The following is a 22617-nucleotide window of genomic DNA, read 5'->3' on the forward strand; positions in this document are numbered from 1 at the left end:
GAGGCAAGTATAAATTCAGGCAGGAGGGAGCTGTCTGTAAGAGTTTCCCTGCAGTCTCCATGTGTCCTCACCGTGGATGGACCCCTGCCTGTGGCGTGTGAGGGCACACAGTTGACATGGACTGAGTAAAGACCGTTTCCAAAGGCACCTTTGGCTCAGGGTGCCATGTTGCTGGCATTCAAGGGAGTTGTCCAGAAGGTGAAGAAAGTGAGGAGAACTTTGAGGGGACAACCTCCACCTCAGACTGCTGGTTAACTTAACCATTAAGCATTTCCTTAGCACAGGAAGGTGCCACTCCTTGCTGACACCTCTCTCTCTACTTCCATTGTGTTTCTCTGTGACATTGCACCTCCCAGAAAGGCTCCCGATCCCCAGTATGCTCCAACTGCTTGAGAAGGCAGGTAGTTCTGTAAATGTTCATGTAGCCCAGGCTGGCCTTGGACTCCTGGTCCTCTTCCCTCCACCTCCAGAGTCCAGCAGTTACACACATGCACCAGCTCATTTAGTTATTCATATTGATCTCTAAATAGAAATAGAATTTAGGCAAACCTAGTTGATTGTTTAAGGCCATAGAGTAGGTTTCTTCTGATTAATTAGCAGAGCAATTTTCCTAAAGTTGTACACATTTGTGGGGAACACTGTACACAGTGTACAGTGATCAAGTCAGAATAAAAACTGTTTCCATCTCTGTAAACGTTCATCTCTTTGAGTTTCTTCAACTCCTTCACTTAGCCCTTTTTATAATGTGTAAGAAGTTCTCAGGACTTACAGCAGGGTAGTGTTGTTCATTACTTCCCCCTTGGCACCCTCAGATTCTGTAAGTGCTGGTCCTCAAGGGGGAGGCTTCCAGTCAGTACCAACTGGATTCTCCCGAGTCCTGGATGGAAATGTGTGGTGTCTTCAGCAATGGGCTTTTAACTTCACATTCTGGGAGGTGATCAAGGACAGTCGCAATACTGGGGGTAGGGGCTGGGGGCATGGTGAACTCTACCTGGCACTGGAGTTTTCGTTAGATAGTCTATGGTTCCCGAGGACCATCCTTTTACGTGGGGAGACAAATATATATATCACTAATATATATAAAATAATAGGCTTCCCTATAGCTTTTTCAAATACTTTTAGTGTCATTTCTTCTTCCTTTTGTATCACTCACTATCCTCTCTTCCTTGTCCCCAGTTAGTTCGTTTCCCCCATTTTTTCCCCTTTTATAGCACTTGTGTCCTGCTATCCTCAAATCTCGTGCGCGCGCGCGCACACACACACACACACACACACACACACACACACACACAAAATGTTGGCTGATTTTGATTATCAACTTGTCAAGATTTAGAAACCTCTGGGCATGTCTGTGAAGATGTTTCCAGAAGTTTAACTGAAAAGGGAAGACCCACCTTGAATGTGGTCCACACTGTCTCATGATCCAGCATTCGTCTCTCTCTGCCTCTGAACTAAGGACACACTATCCAGCTACAGTCACTGCCAAGCCATAATAAATGGTACCCTAAAACTGTGAGCCCCAAGTCAAGCCTGCTTGCCTGCCTGCCTTAAATAAATAATGTATGTATAAGAAACTGTTTCCAGCTGTGGTCACTGAGTGTGGAGCTTTACGACTCCTTTTAACACCTGTTGTCTGGCCTTCCTGTGCCTTCCCTAGGTCCCGCACCCTTCCCAGCCTTCAGCGTGTCCTGTGCTCCTGTGAAGTCAGCATCTTGGCATTTCCTTTCTATCTATTCAAGTCTCCTTCCTCCTGCTGTGATGGGATTGCTTTTAAAGCCATACCCACAACTCTGTCTATATTAAACATGATTCTAAATGAGCCATTTCTTTCTGACTGGAAGCACCAGGCTAGTAGTGCTTTCTTCAAAGCAAAAGTAGAAATTAACTTTAGTTGTCGCTCCCCCCAAAAAGACAGAAAGTGGCTACATGTATTTGATATATTAACAGTTTTTTTTTTCTTTTAAAGGTCTTTTTTAAGGTTTATTTTTATTATTTTTAGTAATGTGTACATGTCTGTGTGTGGGCTTGTGCACATGAGTGCAGTGCCCTTGGAGGCCAGAAGGGGGCATGGAATCCCCTGGATCTGGAGTTGCGGGCATTTGGGACCTACATGGGTGCTAGAAATCAAACTCTGGTCCTCTGCAAGAGCCTCACTCACACCCTTAACTACTGAGCCTTGTCTCCAGCCCCACAGATTTTTCTTAATTGCTGCTTTTATGTATAACAAAACTAGAAGCCATAGCAATACCAATACCAGGACTATAAAAAGAAAAAGGAGTTTGGACAGGGAAAAAAAATACTTCTAAGGAAGATAATCATTTTAATAGCTGCCCTGTGGGGGGGCATACAAATGAGGGTGAAGCTATCCCAAATTAGCAATTAGATAAATCCTAAGAATTACAGCACAGTGGCACTTAAATTTCCTTTTCAATACCACAGTTATGCTCGAAACTGAATCAACATGATTGCGGCTATATATTTTTTGACCAGTGCTCTCGCAGCTGTGCACATCTGACCCACACAGAGACACCACACTGAGACAGCCCCTTCTGTGTCCTTGTCCCCACAGTGCGAATCTATCCAAGGCTGCCTGGGGAGCACTGGAGAAGAATGGCACCCAGCTGATGATCCGGTCCTACGAGCTTGGGGTCCTTTTCCTCCCGTCGGCATTTGTGAGTCACGCGTCACCTGGCCGCTTGGTCACACGTGTTATGGATGAATGGGTCTTCTCTGTTTTCTTCCAATAGTCGCCGTGTGGGCCCAGCATTGTCTGGTAGCAAGGTCAGGATTATAATCCAAAACCTCTGCTTTTAATGTCGGATGTCTGGCTAGAGGTTGAAAGGTGAGGTTAATAACCATATTAAATAAATGTATACCATGGGAAGTGACCAGTTATCGACAGAATGGCCCAGCCAAGCACAGGACTTTACGGGGTGGTGTGGTAGGGGCAATGAAAGATGGGGAAGGTTGGAAGAGGCGTCACAGCTGAAAAGGGACATGAGCACCCAGAAATGTACTGTGCTGGAAGTGGTCTCTCAAGATGTCCAGGACATCAGCTCTTGGCAGCTTTGAAATGGCTAGCAGCTTCCATGGCCAAATACCAGATGACGTGTCTGCCATACCTTTGGGGAACAGGTAGCCTAAGCCATATGCTTCACTACACACGAGAATCCTACTTCCAGAAACTCTTTTCCCTGAGGTACAGAGGCCCCCCCCCCCGCCTCCTCACACCCTCTGGGCACACTCCTAATCATGGGATACAGTCAGGGTTGCCTACACAGGAAGATGGCTAATGGCCCCTCCATTTCCCTTTTGAGTGCTTGTGGTAGTTTTAGGATAGGTCCATTGTGAGCTGCTTGGCGTAAACTAGCTTTAGCTAAGGGGGTGCCTTGAACTTGGTCGTAGACTTAAATCAGCCCCTGAGCAGTAATGGATTCACAGTCTCACAGCATGCAAAGCACCCTCTTTCTTAGTATTCCCTCTTCGTCATGCTCTGGGGAGCAACTGGCTCTGAACCTCTCTCTCCTCCACTCGCCAGTCTCTACCTGTGCTTCTCCACCCCATAACGAGCCACCCACTCTGAGCACTGTCATCAGGTGTCAGCCTGTTCTCTTTCCGACCGGATAAATGTCCGTTTGCTGCTTACAGCTAGATTTCAGTGTCACAGCCTGCAAAGGTAGACGGCAACTTGAAGGACACAGTCCCTGAGGTTCCCCAGCTAGAGTAGGGTGTAGCCCCGAGGCCTCTGTCTGCTGCCTGCTCCCTCTGGTCTTTCACTTCTGTCACATTTCTAGGAAAGTGCCAAGTTTGTGATTCTAGGGTACAGTGCTCAGGTATTTGCTGTGGATGCGGGACCAGCTTCATTCTAGGTAAAAATCATCTCCCAGTGCTGACTCAAAGGATGGACATTCCATGGCTTTCTTCTTTGGCTGTGTTGTTGCCATTTGTAAAGTCTATTCTGAACTATCCCTGACCTAGGGAATGTTCATGCGACAGAAATGTAGTGTCGCCCCTGTCCTCCAGGCCCCCCTCAGTGTATTAGTCTGTGTATTCCTGTGTATTAGAGGAAGGCTGTAGAGAAAAATTGGAATAATCACTTAAAATGGTCTAAAATTGGCTTTGTTACTAACAAGATAAGGCACATATAGCACATTTGAGATAAAAATAGAGATTGCGTTATTTATGAAGACGGCCTAGCAAACATAAAAGATACGTGCCAGCCCTTCTGAGGTGAGCCACCCAGGAGCTAGGCCCCAAGTACTAGCCAAGCACTGGCTACAGGTAAGCTTGGGATAGTTGACCTTAGCTTTCCAAACCGTGAGCAGATTCATCTAAAGCTAACATCATAGCCCTGGCCGAGGAAAGATTAACAGAATGTCTGTAGCTATTTACACATGTTCTGGTTTGTTGTTGCTGTTGTTGTTGTTGTCACTTGTTCGTGTCTGGAAAGCTGAAGAATGGGAGATAAGTGGGAGGGAGAGAGAAAGGAAACACAGGTACTTGATCTTGGAGGCTACACTAATCATGGGATGGAAAGCGCTCTTCTATGGTCTTTCCATGTGTGGACTTCTCTAATCCATGGTCTTCGCTGTTCTTACATGCATCAAGTAAAAGGTATTTTTGAGGAAACACACTAAGAAGGCTGCAGCTCTCCACCAGCTTCTGCCTTGTCTCTAGAGCCTGGGACAGTACTTAGCAGTGGCTTCCTCTGCAAAACTAGTAAAGACTAGCCAAGCGCAGCCTGTCCCAGCATCTTCTGTTCAGCTGAGCTGCCTGCACCCTTCAGTGAGTCTTAGATGGCTGGGCACAGGGCTGACATCAGGCACTGTGGAGAACACACAGAAGTGTTTTGTCCCTGTGCTCTCCGGAAGCTCGTGATCATAGTCAGACCCCCTATACATGTCAGTACGATGCACGAGCCGAGGGCTAAGCCATGAGTGTGACATGCTGAAACTAACGGGCTACAGTGTTCTTTCATTTGCACTTTACAAAAGGAAGGTTAATCCCGCAAAAAGAGGGAATGTTTAAAGATGCTGGAGAAAGTCATTCAGACTTAAGGGTCAGGAGGAGCCAGCTCAGCCCCAGGACCTGTGCAGTCCTCTGACTGCTGCCACTAGTGGGCTTCCACTCGGTGAAGACCACTCAGCATGTCCATCTGCTTTTGGGGCTTCTGTCTGCCTTCTACATCTGGGCTGTGCTCATGCATTCCAGAGGAGGGAGACATCCCAGAGCGCTTCACCAAAAAGTGGGCAAGCCTGGGCCTTGTCAGTATGGAATGTAGTATTTGGATTTTTTTTTTAATAGAGGAAGAGACTGTAGCTGAGCTTCTGTGTGGCTCACTGTAATAGGAAGCTTCTGGAAACACAGCAGAAATGCTGTGTGTGCTATTGACTTTAAGTGAAGCCAGCGATCACACACGCTTTGGAATTGTCACCCATCTTTGAAAGCGAGGTGTGCCACGGAACTCCTCAGTTCCCTCCTCAATGCCCATTGCAGCCTCAGAGCCGAGCGTTCAGTGGCTCAATCTCCTCGATGCCAGCACCCGAGGCCTCCCCTGTGGAGGACCCTGGACAAAGAATGAGAGGCAAGCTGTGGTCCTCATTCTCGGGAGTCTCCGGGGCACACTGAGATACATAGATACAAAATGTACAGCCAGTGATAAGAAACAGGGTCAGAGACATTTCCAGATCCAAGGAGTCCCTGGACGGGTGGGGACCTGGGAAAGGATTCGGTAGGGAGGGACGCGGCCTTTAGTTTAGTCCTTGAGAAGTGAGTGCTCAACCCAGTCTCAGGCAGAGGCTTGCAGAGATATGGAACGCTATAGTCAAGGGGAAAAAATTGTTTCCTTTGTGCTGGGACTGCGGTATGGCGATGGGGCATAATCCAGGAGACTGGACTCCTGGTCTGAGGGTTATAGGGAAGGACTTACTGGGGCAGCTGGGGTCTGCCTGGACAGTGGGAAGACAGGCTGCCTCACAAGCCAGTCATCAGCACCTCTGAATCTTATAAAACATAACTCCTAAATTATAGATTATCGCTTATATTATTCAGAAGGTACTTAAGGATATGTGGCATTTGCAAATGTCATCAAAATCAACTTACTCATTTAAAGGACACAAGCCAGACGGTCTGATTGCTAATGAACCACTGTTACTGGTCACCCCACTTCCCTGCTTTGAAGCATGAGAAATACCCGTGGCGACTCTTTCTCTCCATATCTTTTAATCACTGGTTCTTGTCATTCATAACTACTCAGTGCTGCTTGGTAATGTCCCCTCTGGTCATCCCTGCAGCCACTGTGGCCGGGGCATGCCAGCTGTTCTACACCAGCCTCTGTTTCCTCCCCTTGAGGCCCCTTGCTTCGGTCCACCCTCCCAGGGGCCATCTGCAAGCTTCCCTTCATCCTGCCTCCAGATGGTCTTTATTGACGCCGAGTCTGCTAGTGCAACCCACCAGATCCGCAACAGGCCATCCAGCCTGCTAGTGTACCTCCTCTTCTCCTCCAGGCTATGACTCCTGACTGCCCAAGCCACACCCCTTCTCTCTCATTGCTGGTGCTCCTTTATTGTTTTTTTAATGTATTATTTTATGCGTATGAGTGTTTGCCTGAATGTATGTTGTGTTTGCCTGGTGCTCCTGGAGGCCAGAAGAAGGTGTCAGTTCCCCTAGAACCAGAATTACAGACAATCGTGAGCCATCATATAGTTGCTGGGAATCAAACCAGGGTCCTCTGGAAGAGCAGCGAGTGCTCTCTTAACTTCTGAGCGCTCTCTCCAGCACCTCCTGGCACCTGCTTCTACCGTGCTCAGCCCATGGTTCTTTCTAGGCCCTCCCTGCTAGCCAGGCCTAATCCATCTCAGAAAGCAGCTTCATGCCTCAGCTCTGGCTCTTGCACTTGCCTCCCACAGCTTCCTGGAACTTGGGCTCCTTGCATAGCCTACTCTTTGGGGGGTGATATCATCACTCCCTTGCTGCACTGTGAGCCTGTGGAGTCCTGAGAAAGATGCTGCTTCCTAAGTTTCCGGAGTCTGCACTGTTCTCTGAGCAGCTGGGCTTTGTGTAGTGGCACTGTGCAGAGGGGATATTTGAGTGTCACCACAAGCATTTGAACTGTGAATGAGCTTGCTCGAAGCAATCTTGTTGAAGTTACACACACACACACACACACACACACACACACTTAGGAAAGTGTGTGTATGTGTAACTTCAACAATATAATTGTCAATATAAATTGCAATGCAATATCAATCCCTGCATACTCGCTTAAAGATTCTTGTGTTGATAATGACCTTACTGACAAGAACACAGCTTGTTGTGAAATGAGGTCAGAGGTCACATCTTTGTTACTGTCCCCTGTTTGGTGCTAGCGAGACGTACCTCAGTGTGATTTCTTCCATGATTGCTGCAGACTTAGCTCGTCCAGAGTCCTGCAGTCAGCCTGCTGGCCAGAACGGACACCATCCAGCTCCACCTTCCCCTTCAGTCAGTCTCCTTTGTGCCTCCTGGGCAGAGCTCTGTGTCCATGCTACCCACATTTCCGAGTCATCAGCACCCAACAGTGCTACTTCTGTCCTTCACCAGTGAGCCACCGCAGTCAAGTGTATGCTGACTTGAGACCAGCATTGCAAACAGGCATGTGTATCATCTAGCAGGCAGAGGCAGTAGCTAGAGGTCCTTCACTTTCCCGCAGCTGTTACAAGACCTGTCATTCATCAGTCAGTAACTGGCCATGTGACTTAGCTCTCCTAGGGCCCCAAAACTGTAGTGGGTGGAGAGCCTTATTTGCAACAAGAATAACATTGGCAATTTTATAATTGACCTAGAACAGTGGTTCTCAACCTGTGGGGCCCTTTCACAGGGGTCACATATCAGATATCCTGCATATCAAATATTTACATTATAACTCATAAAGTAGCAAAATTACAGTTATGAAATAATTTTATGGCTAGAGGGTCACCACAACATGAGAAACTATATTAGAAGGTCTCAGCTTTAGCTAGATGAAGACAACATGTTTCTGCCTTGATTGAGACAGAACTGTCCAGCCTGTTCTGAGCCCCATTTGCTTCTGAGGCAATGGGTTCATACTTTTCTGTAGTCAGGATTAAAAACAAAACAAACAAAAATAAAAAACCTTGAATAAAATCAGAAAGCCTTGACTTTGATCATCAAGTCTACCTTCTCTCTTCTCTGTTTTGGTTAAAATATGTATTATTTTTGTTGTTGCTATTCTCAAAGATGGCATGTATCACGAGCAAGTGATAACTTCTCAGATGGTCTTATGGTCATTCTGATAGGCTCTGCTAAGACTGTGGTGTGGCTGGAAGAGCGAATGAAATTCACTGCACTGCACCTGAGCCCTCCATCATCACTGCCTCTCCACACACTGTCTCTGCCCAGCCATGACCTGGGCTCCCACAGTTTCCCAGGAGGCCACAGCTAGGTGTGTGCTCCATGTAACATTTCTTGTAGCCTCTTAAATTCCACCCATGAATCCCTCCCACTGAAATAATGTGGAAGGAGCCAGACTGAGCGAACACATTGGAGACATTGCCCCAGAGCTGAGAAACTGAACTCTCCCGGGTACCAAGTTGGAACACTGAGGGACCTAGATCTATAGGAGCCACAGTGACGGGTGGATAAAGGACTGCAAGTGAGATCAGAATGGGACCCTAGACTGGCCCAGTTAATTCACTCACATAAGCCTGCCGTCTAGTGGGGACCATCTAGTTACAAGCTTGTAGAGCCACATGAGAAGTGAAAGCCTGAGCCTGCAGAGAGGGTTTGACACAAGCCTGGGCGCTCTTCTGTTTGGTTTGGACTCCTTAAGGCTGCTGCTGGAGATGGGGGCAGCACACACTAAAGAGTTGAAAGCAGAGGCCAGTCCTCTAGGCTTCTGGCCAGATCTCAGTCTTGAGGCCACCCCCATGCTGTCACACTGGTCCTCCTCCCCGCTAAGCTGCACTCCCACTGGCTACCCTTGAGCTACCAGAGCCCTGTTGGTGTGCCCAGCTATGAGCTTAGCTGCAAGCATCTAGGGGACAGGGGACAGGCCACCACCTTTCTGTCGTTTCCTTCCTTACCAATCAACCCATCTGATAAAGCAGGCTTATTTGTTCTCTCCCCTCCTTGCTCCTACTGGCAAACTCAGCTGGTATCCCAGTTTCACCCAGGGAAACCCAGTACCTTGGTTCTCTGTGAATTTAAGGCCAATCTGGTATACGTAAAAATTCCAGGCCAGCCAGGACTACACAGTGAGACCCTGTCTCAGAAAATAAACAACAACAACAAACAAACAAAAACACATCTCGTGCAGAGTTTTACACTCAAGGTTGCCACATAAGCATGTGCAGCTAACAAAATAAGCCACATCTGCGGCTGCGAGCTGAGCCGACTTCCCTCTGATTGAGTCAAACTGCTGAGCCTAAATGAACGCAGCATAACCAGTGCTTTCACTCTCCCAGCTGAGGCGGAGAGAAGCCAGCAATTTGTTGTGTGTGATTCATGTCCACCCTCTCACCTGGTGTTTTATGAATGCATTGTCTTAACTGTTAAGTATCTGTGCCTGGGAGGGTGCCTTCCTCTGTTTTGTAAAATGCCAAGCAATACCACTGTGATATATAAATAATGATAATTAGGAGACAGCCTCAAATAATTTGACATGCAGATTGAAGGGAAAAGTGGTACTTTTTTTTTTAATACCCTAGAATTTGGATCAGAAATGGCATTCAAGAAAAAAGTATATTGGTTCTTGTCAGACGTGGATGGTTCAAACATTCTTGTGTCTGAGGTCAGACATGACATGAGGGAGGCCAGGCTTGGAACATGTAGGCCATCGAAACTGGGCTAAGGGCATCAAGACTCTCCCGTGGCTTCGTGACTGTTAGAAATAATGAGTCTATGAGATAAAGACTTACAGTTGCAAGATTTTACATTTTCCTGGTTCTCAGTGACAAATATGAGACCAGCTGTTTGCTTGGTAGGAAGAGCAGAGGACCACAAATCCAAAAGACAGGGAGGGTGTCTGTGGACACCTATGCGAGCCCCAAGTTTGCTTCCTCCTCTTGAAGCAGGGGTCACTGTCACAAAGCACGCCTTGGGTACTCACAGCTGGACTGGTTCATTCTTGTGCCCAGCATCATTCTGGAGAGCTTGTGCGTCCTCACCACAGCTCCGTGAGTTAACCAGAGCTCTGTGAGTTAGTTAACCAGAGCTCTGCGAGTTCACCAGCTCCGTGAGTTCACCAGAGCTCCATGAGTTAGTTAGTTAACCAGAGCTCCGCACGTTAACCACAGCTCCGTGAGTTAGTTAACCAGAGTTCCATGAGTTAGTTAACCAGAGCTCTGTGAGTTAGTTAACCAGAGCTCTGCGAGTTAACCAGAACTCTGCAAGTTAGTTAGTTAACCAGAGCCCCACAAGTTAACCAGAGCTCTGTGAGTTAGTTAGCCAGAGCTCCGTGAGTTAACCCGAGCTCCGTGAGTTAGTTAACCAGAGTTCCATGAGTTAGTTAACCAGAGCTCTGTGAGTTAGTTAACCAGAGCTCTGCGAGTTAACCAGAACTCCGCAAGTTAGTTAGTTAACCAGAGCTCCACAAGTTAACCCGAGCTCTGTGAATTAGTTAACCCGAGCTCTGTGAGTTAGTTAACCAGAGCTCTGTGAGTTAGTTAATCAGAGCTCTGTGAGTGAGTTAACCAGAACTCTGGAGTTAAGCAGAGCTCCGTGAGTTAGTTAACCAGAGCTCCATGAGTTAGTTAACCAGAGCTCTGTGAGTTAACCAGAACTCCGTGAGTTAACCAGAGCTCTGTGTTAGTTAACCAGAGCCCCGTGAGTTAGGTAACCAGAGCTCTGTGAGTTAACCAGAACTCCATGAGTTAACCAGAGCTCTGTGAGTTAGTTAACTAGAGCTACATGAGTTAGGTAACCAGAGCTCCGTGAGTTGGATGCTGCTGTCTCATCTTCATTTCCCAGATGAGAAAACCAAGGCCCTGAAAAGTAAGTTACCTACCTAAAGTCATATAGCAAACAAATAGTCTGCAAATAATCCCCCAGATCAAGAATGTCTCAAAGGTGAGATGTTGAGAAAGGGCAAGCTGCTGGCTTGTGGTGACATGGCCCAGCACTACTGCTGAATGGAGAATGCGTGACTGACGGTGTCGGCCCTTAGTATCTTCAGCTACCCCACTAGCCCCAAGCCTCCAGGACTTGATTGTCTTCCAGCTTTCGTCCTCTGCCCTTTGCAGTTCTAATCCTTCGGCTTGTGTCTTCCATTACCGTGTCCACTTCCTGTTTCTCTTGCATGAGCTCATGATCACCTGGCTGAGCAATCTCCAATCCAGTCTATTGCCAGGCTTCCCAGCTGCCCACAGAGAGATGTCTCCTTCAGATCCTCGGTAGCTCCTCAGTGTCCGTTGCTGAGAAAGTCAGACTCCTACCTGGATCCCTGAGGTACATTTCAGTGAGAGTGATGGGCAGTCAGCTCAAAGAAGTACAGGGAGCAAGGCAAGCATAGGAGAGTTTTTGCTCCAAGGCAGGGATTAGTCAAGAGTCAAGCCGTATCTTCAGTGCTCCAACATCTCCAGTTGATGGACATGAGGGCTCCCAGCAACGAGACATCTCCCCCAACACCTCCAGGCTGACTCATGCCTGAGTCACTAATAACCAGATAACATACCTGGCTTAACAGAGGCAAAGCACAGATGTCCACCTCTCTTTTCATTTAGAGGCCTGTGAAAGGTCTCCAGCATTAACACCCAACCCCCACACCCGCGTCGGTGCACTCCACACTGTGAAATGTGCCTCCTCTAAGCTTTCCCAGCCTGCCCTCGGATGTATTTCTCTCTCCCCTGATATTCGTCCCTGCCTTTGCTCTGTTTGTCAGAATTATACCCAAGTTTTAAAAACCCAACTAAAGTGCTATTTTCTACAAAGCCTTTCCATAGCCTGCCACAGAAGTGAGTCATTCTTCCGCTTTTCGTTTGTTTTTTTTTTTAGGGGGAGGGTTGCTTTTTTGGGGATTGGTTTTGGTTTTTTTGGCCTGGTGTTTGTGCCAGGCCTGTGTCACACAATGCCTTTGGCGCATCAGTTGGCCTCGTTGCCACTGCTATAACCTCATACCTGCCTTCAGATCCTTGTGCTTTGTTTTCCTGCAGTGCTGGGGATTGAACCCAGGGAAGTATGCATATTAAGAAAGGTCTCTACCGCATAGCCGCATCTCCATCCAGCCCTCTTCTGTGGTTCTTAATGTGCACAAGACACTTGCCCAAGTGTTACCACAGCTGCCGTTATACAGAAGCCAATAAAGCAAGCAGGGCAGGCACTTTCATCTCATGCCTGCAGCTCAGTGTTTTTTTTGCATACCTGCTATGCAGCAGGACTTGTCCTAGTGACTTAAGGTTGAAACACTGCACGTATGGTTTGGTTTGGTTTGGTTTTTTTAGTCGATCTGACACAGCTGCAGTCATCTAGGAAGAGAGAATGAGAAAATGCCTCCATCAGATTAGCCAGTAGGCAAGTCTATAGGGGCATTTCCTGATTCATGATTGATGAGGGAGGGTCCAGCCCACAGTGAGGGGTACAACTTCTGGGCAGGTGGTCCTGGGGTATATAAGAAAAAGCTGAGCAAGCCATGGCAAACAAGCCAGTGAACGGCATTCACCCTTGGTCTCTACTGAAGTCCCTGCCTCCAACTTCCTGCCATGACTCACTTCATGACGAACTGTAGGCTAATGGATGAAATAAACCCTTTCCTCCCAAGTAACCTGGCCGTGGTCTTTATAGAATAGAAATCAAACAAGGACAAACATTAAGATGATGAATAGCCACCTCCTTTGGCAAATGAAGAAGTTGAGACTTAATAAGTAGCTGCCTGACCATCTTTCTTAGTTCCCAGAACATGGCAGGCCTTAGCCACTCTGGGCCTCTGTGGATACTGTCCCCCGACCTGCACCATTATCCTCTGCAGACCTTACTCATCTTTCAGTTAAACCACAGTCTCCGTCTTTGGAGGAAGGCGTCCACTGGCCGTCACCACTAAGGTGACGTCACCACTAAGGCTACAGCAGGCCACTGTTGTCCTGTAGTACTCTATAAAACTGTTCTCCACAGCACTTACCACAAACTGCAGTCATTTCTAGACGTCTATATAAATGTATTTGTTTAGTGCCTCTCCCCACTCTGCATGCCGTAGAGACAGAAATGATTTCTATAGATCCAGGACTTGGTATCATGCCTGTTACTGTTATTTTTATAAAACTGAGTTTGTTTCTCAAGGTCTATCACAAAAATAATTGAGACTCTTTTACATTTGTTTAATAAATGTTTCTCAGAGATACTTGGACTTTGTAGCTTTCCTTGCTCCAGCACCTCTCCTAATGTCTCGTGGACCCTCTCCCATCACTGATCCCTTGGCTGAATCCCCTATTTCCTTCTCTAACTCCTCTTCCCCTGCCTGGCAGAAAGTCCAGCCTATTCTCTCCGCTGCTCAGCAATTGGCTGTGGGTGCCTTATTGGCATACAAGGGGACAACTGGGGAGCAGAGTTTATACAGCATTGAGACAGGATAATCTTAGAACAAGGCTTGCCACCAGATATGGGGGTACAGAAATCAGCATTTGAATTACACAATAACCTTATGCCTACACATGCCTAACCCAGAAGGGAAGCTTGCTAGTCTGTCAAACTCAGGTCCTTACGTGTGATCCAGTGGGGACTCCGAGACAGGCTCACATCCAACAGTAAGGACCTAGATAGTCTCCTAACCAAAAGTTCCCAAGTTTTCCAGGAACAAAGGATTGTTGGCTTCTATAGGAGCTTGGGATCTTGGACTGCCCAAGGGGACTGCAAAGGAGATTGTAAGGGGCAGGTTGTAGGGCAGGGCTTATTGTACGTTCACATGTGTTCTGGATGGGTACAGTTCTAGCTTTATGTTAATGGACACTGGGTCGATGACGTCATCGTGTCATAGCTGTGTGATTTGTTGTGCTGCGCGTGCTCATTATTCTTGTTTTAACTGGGTAGACTTTTTGTGGTCATCACCTGTTACTATAGCAATATTGAAAATATTCTGAGATGTTTTCATCCAGGGACTCCTGAAAACCCCCTGCCAGCGGCATGGTACTTGTTTGAAACAGGCTCACTCACACCCAGCACTGTTCCTTTTGTTTCCTCTGTGTCCTTCATTAAACTCACTGGATTTCACCTCGCTCTTACATATAGCCTTTCTCAGAGTTACAGAAGAAAATAATTTGGAGGGAGGAGTTATAGAACAGACATTTCTATCCAACACTGGAAACAGCTCTGAAATCACTCAGTATTCCTGGAAATATCATAAAGATAAATTACCTCTTAGCATCTTCTGGCTATTTTAGAACACAAGATTCAGTTGATGGGCTCCCTCTGTGTGTCTGCAGGGCCTGGACACCTTCAAAGTGAAACAGAAGTTCTTCTCCAGCAGCTGTGAGCCGATGACCTCCTTTCCTGTGCCCTACGACCTGCCCCCAGAGCTCTACGGGAGTAAAGGTGAGACACCAACAAAAGGAGCTGCAGACCAGTGTGCCGCAGTCCAAGTCAGCAACCCCGGAGGTGCCCCTGGTCTCCCTGCGAGCCTGGCTCGTGGAAGCTCAGACTGGCAGACGGTTCTTACTTCCTCCTATCTGGAGCCACTCAAGCCACTTGCTCTTAGAACCCATTTGCTCTCAGTTATCAAAACTCATAATTTATGTGTTTTATATATATATATAGTCATTTACTATAAAAAAAAAAACAAAGCTGGAAAATGCTTAAATATACATTGATTTATTAGATTTAAAATTATGTTTTATGGCCAGTTTCAGAAGTAAAGAACAAAATTAGAGAGGGAGGTGGTGTCATTTCATGTTTTCAAAAGCATCTTTATTGTGCAGCTTGAAAGCTGAGTGCTGCACCCTCTCAGCTGCTGTCACTCAGTCTGTTGTGATGTCACTCATACCTAGCCTCTGCACGCATCAAAGTGAGGATAACACATGGCGCCATGTGTCACTAAGAAATCAGTTTGATTCACAGACACCCCCAGGAGAAGTCAGCAGGCCACTCTTTGAAATCTGATGCACTGGGCTCTGGCTTTCCTAGAGGCAGTGACCAAGTGTACTTCCCAGTGACCAGTCCATAGGGCTGTCTACAGCAGTGCTTGTCAGCCTGACGCTCACGTATCGGATACCCTGCGTATCACATATGAGTCACAAAACTAATCAAATTATACTTATGAAGTAACAGTGAAACAATCTTATGGTCGGGGGTCACCGCAGCATGAGGAACTATATGAAAGGGTCGCAGCATTAGGAAGGCTGAGAACCACTGATCCACAGGGTCAGACATCCCCCAGGCCAGGCATCATCCCAGGAGGACTGTCCTCACAGGCTTTATCACTGGGCAGCTTGTACCATCCTCACAGAGACTATTTTCTGGTGGGAAGGGTTTAATGGCATCACCCCATTAATAGTCCGAAGTCTTCAGTTCCCAGGTGGAGTCAGTGCGGCCTGTCTTCTCCCAGAATGGCCAACTGGGTTCTGCCAAATTCCCCACCCACAGTGACCCTTTGGGGCTTCCCCCAAAACTTCCCCGTCTGGTGAGCCCATTTCTTAAGATTGTGTTGACAGATAGGGACAAAGGCCTGTATCCTGCAAGCTAGTGTGCCAGCATGCAGCCTACAAGTGGCATTACCCCTGTCTAGATGTTGACACAATCACAAGGCCTGGCTCTTCTGTTGAGCTTTGAGAGTTTGTATGGTATGCATATTCATTCTAGCAGCAGGGTTACATAGAGTTTAACCAGAATTCCACAGAATGTGAAATTTCACCGTAGTCTCCGCCAAAACTAAAATGTGAAAAGGGAGGCCATGATTTAAAATAACTTATTTATGTGCCATCTGTCTTGCTTATGAAGTAGCCGTGGGCAATTCATTGAGTTTAGGCTTGTGTCTGTCTGCAAATTGGGGATACCAGCCCCTCCTACGGAGGCCGTTGAAAAGACTAACTGAGGTGGAGTCTGTTGAGTTTTTACCACAGTGCGGAGCCCAGCCGGCAGTCTTAACATCGGCCGGATTTACCGTAGCTGTTCTTATTGTAAGGCCTAGTTTAGAGCGCAGCACATAGGACAGAGAGCTAGGGTGAGCCCCTTCCCCTGTCCGCTGAGCTGTGGCTTTTGAGTCTGTAGCCTTTGCGGGTCAGTCCCCTTCACCTCTGGCTTTCCTTGCTTTCTCTGTTCTTCAGGATCCTCCTCTTTTAAGTCAAGTTCCAGAGGAGGAGGAGCTAGGACAGTATCCTTGGGCCCCGCCTCCTAGGATGGGACCCTGAGCCCTCCCTAGCCATGGTTGGATGCTTGCCCCAGACAGGAGTCCTCGCAGTGGGAAACACGAATGGGAGAGATCACAAGCCCTGAAATGTCCTCAAGTCCCTTCTCCTCAAGTAGGATGAGCATCCGCAACAGCCCGGAAGTTTACCAGTGGGCGGTGTTATCCGAAACTGTAGAGTCAAATCTTCGACCAGCAAGCAGAGGGCCTTCGGGCGTTGTGTTGAGGTTTTGCTTCTTAGGCATTTTCTTTAAAAGGTACATATAAAAGAAATTGGAAGGTTGTATTTTATCAGTATTATTTTGTCTGCATTCCTTCAGCAGTATGTAGAATAATACCAGTAATTCAGATGCTACCTTTCAATTACAGCCTATGTTCTATAAAACTCTGTGGCCCGTCCAGAAGTGTTTTACCAAAGCAGAGGAAAATGCGTAGTTAAGAACATTTCAAAAGCACTTCATTTCTTAAAGCGATTTTTGAACCATGGCAACACATGCAAGGTCTCATTCTGTTTTTTTGGGTTTTTTTTTTTTTTTTTTAAATCAGAGGTCCACACAAAAAGCTTAGCGTAGGAATATCCCACTGCGAAAGCTCAGCCAGGTACTATCTTGGAACAAAGAAAATGATCAGACAAATTGACAGAAATTAAGGCTCAGCTCCTGGGGTGCTTCGAGTGGTAGTTGACAGTTTTCTACAGATACATGATATCAAGAGCCTACTCTGTGCAGGCACAGCACTTGAAGTCTGTGCCTACTGTGTGCAGGCACAGCGTGTAAAGTATATGGGTGAGGCACATAGGCTTGTGTCCTTGCCTTCATCACGTTTAGGTGTAAGGACAGATCCATTTTAATAACGGGAATGGTGGGGTTGGTTTGTTTGTTATTCCCGCCTTCCTGTGCTGGGGTTGGAACCCAGGGCCAGCACCTGTGTGGCGAGCATTCTGCTACTGAGCCACATACCCAGCTCTGCAGGTTTTTAAATTTTCATACAGCTATGTACTTTATGTTGAACATATTCTCCCATACCGTCCCCCTCCTCATCCCTCCCCACTCCCGTTAGTCCCTTTTGTGTCCCTAGACTGCTTCATTTCTCCCTTCCCTTCCTGGAATGTATACATGAGTGATTTTATGTGAGTATATAAAAATGTAGGAGCCAAATGAAAGAAAGCATATTTGCCTTTCTGCGACTGGCTTGATTCTCTTGATCTGAGTCCCTCGCTCCAGTTGCATTCCCTTGCCTGCAGTCAGCATGACCTCATTCTTGTTTGTGACTGGAGTCTTTTCTGTTATACACACGTAACGTTCTCTGGACCCACTCCTCTGCTTAGGGAGCGGGCTGGTTCTGTAATTGAGCTCCTGTGAGTACTGCAACAGTGTCACAGTGTGCACGTCTCTGCGATGTGTGCTTGGAGTCCTTTGGGAAAATCAGCCAGGAGCAGTGTAGCTAGATCGTGTGGTCGGCCTCTTTGTGATCTTAGACAGCTCTGTACTGATATCCACAGTGTCTGGGCTAGTTTATTCCCACCAGCAGTGCAGAATAACAAGTGCTGGCAAGGATGTGTGTAAAAGGGAACCCATAGCTCTTTGGGAGTGAAATTGCTGTCCCCTTAACATGGTAGTTCCATTTGTCCAATTGATGGCCTTAGTTTGAAGAGCATACAAAACAGGTCACTGTACTGACCCCAAGGGTAGCTGCTATGTTCTCCTTTCTTTTAAGCAGCTATTTTTTGCATCATATTTTAAGAGAGTAAAGTACGGTAAGGTTAGCGGAAAGCCTGTCATAGTTGGACCTAATTAGTGTTGAAATCCAGAGACAGTGTTAGAGTGTGTGCATGAGACCCTGGGCCGGGATCCTCAACACTGGAAGGAACAAAGAAAAAGAAGAAAGAGAAGCAAGCTTAGTGGTAAGATTAGCGTGTCTCACTTTTAAGATGTAAGTAAGTATTCAAAGGAGCTTCAACGACACTCTTTATGTTCTAGTAGTAGCTTGTTTTATTTTGTTTTTAATATTTTGAGAATTTCATGCATGAGTACATTATACTTACCTCATTTCTACCCCTCCGTCTTCCCCTCAAATTCTTCCCATGCCCCCCTAAACCCTCTAAATTCATGATGTCTTCTGTAATTGTTACTGTTACACATAAGCACACACATGTACATGTGCGTGCACACACACACACACACACACACACACACACACACACTCCCTACTGAATCTAGTTAGTGTTGCTTGGTGTACATTATGTTTAATGATAACCACATAGGATTAAGGAAGCTCTCAGGGGAGCTTGTCCCTAGAGAAAACCGACTCTTCCTCCCTCCTTCCCTCCCTCAGCCATTGCCTGTACTGTTTTGGAGATCTCTTGGACCTCCTTCCCCAACCCCCGCCAGCAGCAATAACTCAGAGGATCAAAGGATAATGTCTTTTGCTTGGCACTGGGGTTTTTGTTAGGTAGCCTATGACTCCTGGAGGGACTATTATCACTCTATGTCAGATAACTCAATTTGAACAGTGTGTGTGTATATGTGTGTGTATGACTGTGTATTTATTTATGAGTGTGTATGTGTATATGTGTGTCTTTCATATATAAACTGTATATTAGACATACATGTACACACATGTATATAACTTTTTGGTAATTTAAGTAAGCTTATAAAATAATGTAACTCCCTAGTTCAGTCAAACACCCTTAGTGCTGTTACCTTTCCTTCCTCCCTCTCCCTCTGTCTTGCCTTCTCTTCTCCACTATAGTTAAGCCGCCCTCCACTTTTCCCCTTTCCCCTCCATAGCATCTGTGTTCTACTATCCCTCTCTGTTTAAAAAATGATACAAGGTTACCCATATATAGTAATTTTCTTTCAAAAATTTGACATCATTGTAAGTGCACAAAAAAGCACAGGGAGAGTTCAGGAATTCCCTTGTGCCTCCCGTCAGAGTTCAACCCATCGGTATTTTACTCCATTTGCATCCTTCCTCACACATTTGAAGATATAAGATCTTTGGCCCCTAAGCATTTCAGTGTATATTTTATCCCATAAGCATAGTGTCATTCTCAGGGCAACAGTATATATGGAGTCTTGCTTTTCTTGTGGGGAGTGCATTCACACTTCTTAGAGCAAACAAGAACACCCAGGTCATCTGCGGTGTCATCTATCCTGCCTTTAGCCGCCACTGATGGGGGCGGGTCCACAGTTGTGTGTATTTTGTGACACTGACACTTTGCAGAGCATTGGCTAGTTACTTAGTAAGCCACGAGACGCATCTGATGCTGGGTTTGCCCACTGTTTCTTCTTCACGAGGTCCAGGCAGAATATGTTTGCCAAGAAAACCAGCAAAGCATATTTTGTTCATCTTGATGCCTCACATCAGGAGGCACGTGATACTGACTGATCCTTTCACAACTGTTGTTAACTTTGAATGATCCAATTGGTGTCTCCCACATTATATGTGATCTCTCATTAGCATGATATATACGTATATATTAATTTCAGTGGCTGGGAAAGGCTGATAAGCTATAGTTGTAAATACTGAGTAGAAGAGGTCTTGGCAGCCTATGTGGCACCTGAGGTACCACATTCAGATTCAGCACATACATAGTACATATATCCTCTAAGCAATTTCAGAACCATCAATCCTAAAAGCTATAGCCGCTGTTGATTTTTTTAAGTGATTTTTTTTTAATCACTATGTAGTGCCGTCACTACCTGAGTACTTCTAATATACCAAGAGCTGATGTGAAATTTTGACACAATTTAATTCATTGTATTTTCATAACCCCTAACAGAACTACTTGTTATCATTAAAAATAAGGAAAGACACAACAGTTCTGATATGGAGAGACTTATTGTAGAAGCGTGGGGAGAGGAAGAAGGGGGAGGGGCACTCCAGGGGATAGAGAGACTGATAGAGAGAGTGCAAGGGGGAGAAAGGAGGGGGGAAGAGGAAGAGGGAGGGAGGAGGTGGGTTGGTCCTTTTTATATTTGGTGCACAACTGGCCAGCAGCAAGTGATGACATCAGAGGTTGCTAAGCAACCTAGAGGAAGATTAGTGGAGCTGCCAGATGCTAGCACTACTGTAGTACAAAACCCAATTTCCCAACAAGGAACCCGGGACACTCAGGTTAGCTTGGTAAAGGCTGCACACAGGCAGACTGGCTTCACCCTTCCATACTTAACACAAACTTGAACACCCCACTAAGTTTGGAGTTAGCAGAGAAGCCAAGGGCAGGTGAGGTAGAAATACAAAGTATGGAATCTGCAGGCTGTCAACCCCAGCCTTCCAGCTGTGCTAACCCTTAGCATAGGCTTCCTTGTTCTTCTCAGACTGTTCATCTTCCTGGTCTCTTCCAACTACAAGAAGTCCTACATCCTACATCCCTATCTGCAGACCTGGTCATGTTCCTTTGCTGTTTCCATTATATTCCAGAAAAAAAAAAACAAAAGCAAAAACAGTATCCCATTTCTTTCATCCTGTATCCTAACCTCTGCCTGGGTTGAGATCAGCTTTGGAACTCCATCCAAATGCACATTGCCAGACCCAGCCCAGACCCACTGAGTCAAGCTTTCTGGGCTGGGACCTGCAAAGATCACCTTACTTTAATAGGCTGTCCAGGGAGGTTCTCCCCAACCAGGCTAGGGAGCCAACCACAGACAAGGTGATAGTTACATGTGGCCACTCACTTTCAGTCTCACACATTGGACTGTGAGTTCCCTCAGTGAGGCTGGCATGTCTGGCTCGCCTCTTTTCTATCTACAGTACCTCGCAAATGCCCTGGCATCTAGTCCACACTGAACAGCTATTCTGAATGCATGTGTGAGTAGGTTACAAGCATGCCATCTTTTGAGAGGCTTTTAGAAGATTTAAGAGGATTGCTTAAAACAAGTTTCCTCCAAGCCAGTGAGTGTTAATGGGAGTTTTCAGTAGTCATGGGTACAAAGGTACAATAGAGTCACAGCCACCCTCTTTTTCCCTTGGCTCTTTTTCTGTCTCTCCAAGAGGTGGCAGACCTGTCAGGTAGCATAGGAAGTGTTCCGCCCAAGGGTCCTGGCACTCTGCTCATTTATAGAGCAGAGCTGTGGGAGATCTGCTAACAGGGAGCTTCCTGGGTCACTATTGCCTGAGACGAAGTAGAGGAGTAAATATAGCTAATCTTGAAGTTACCGACTGGTTAATAAGTCAGCATCATGCCAGGCATCATTGTGAAGTACTCATGGCCTCTGCCTTGGGAATGAAGCAGGACGGTGTCACCCCACAGGGCAAGACGTGGGGAAGATGGCTATGTAATGGATCCAGGCACAGAAGGTGATATTTCCAAAGGAGAAGAACAGGACCGCAGATAGGGGGTTGGGGAAGTTGGGTCCAAGGCCATCGGTCCCCAGCCTTTTAGAAAACAAACCTGTACAACAGGCCCTGGGGGTTATCACCCTCTAGCAAGCTTGGTGAGTTAACAAGAAGGGGTTTGTTTCCATGCTTTCAAGGCCAGAGACAACAAGGATGTTAAGATAATTTGTTGCCATAATCCGAACTCCTTCTGTTGGCATGATTACTCTGAGGTGACGCAGCACAAAGTCGAGTGTGTAGCTCTGGGTCACTGGCTAGCTGTCCTCCTGTGACCCTAGAAGTCCATCTGTCTGTCATACTTACAGAGCCAATGATAGGGACTTCCTCATAACCTGTGATGTGTCACACCTATGTCATGGTCCTTTTGAAATGGTGGGACTCTAGCCATGTGTTGTGAGCATGGTTTGTTCAAGTTCTTAGTTGTCATTTAAACACCAGTTGATGAGACTGGGGAGATGGGTCATTAGCAGTTTAAGCACTAGTCACACAAATATGCAGGCTGGAGTTTGAATCCCCAGAACCCATATAACTGTCAGGTGGACATGGTGGCCCACTTGCCATTCCAGTGGTCAGACTGGGATTGCCACATAAGCTGGCCAGTCAGACTAGCTGTACTGATGAGCACTGGGTTCAACTGAGAGACCCTGCCTCAATGAGTAAGGTGGAAAGTGATGGAAGAAGACTTATAATGCCAACCTCAGGCCAATGTATGTGTGGAGAGAGAGGGGGGAGGGGGAGAGAGAGAGAGAGAGAAAGAGAGAGAGAGAGAGAGAGAGAGAGAGAGAGAGAGATTGATTAAAGGGAGGGAGGAGGGAGGAGCCCGGTTTAGTGAACATTCTCATTGTGTTAGGAGGCTCACAGGTCTTCTTGCCAGAGGACAGGCCCAGACCTGCTGCTCTGTGACACTGGTCTTCAGTCATTTGTAGAAATCTTGTCCTGTCGATCACTGACCT

At 46.7% G+C, this 22617-nt stretch overlaps 1 protein-coding gene across 4 annotated transcripts in view; it reads left to right on the forward strand.

Moving 5' to 3' along the window:
• Tdp1 (tyrosyl-DNA phosphodiesterase 1) overlaps nt 1–22617 on the forward strand; it is a 75589-nt gene that overhangs the window by 51217 nt on the left and 1755 nt on the right. For all 4 annotated transcript variants that reach the window (XM_051150428.1, XM_051150422.1, XM_051150419.1 and 1 more), the window contains 2 exons: nt 2570–2672; nt 14409–14517. In XM_051150428.1, the coding sequence (XP_051006385.1) occupies nt 2570–2672; nt 14409–14517 (212 nt within the window). The remainder of the gene's footprint in view (nt 1–2569; nt 2673–14408; nt 14518–22617) is intronic.

Source organism: Acomys russatus, chromosome 1 (assembly GCF_903995435.1).
Source record: "Acomys russatus chromosome 1, mAcoRus1.1, whole genome shotgun sequence".
NCBI classification, from domain to species: Eukaryota; Metazoa; Chordata; class Mammalia; order Rodentia; family Muridae; genus Acomys; species Acomys russatus.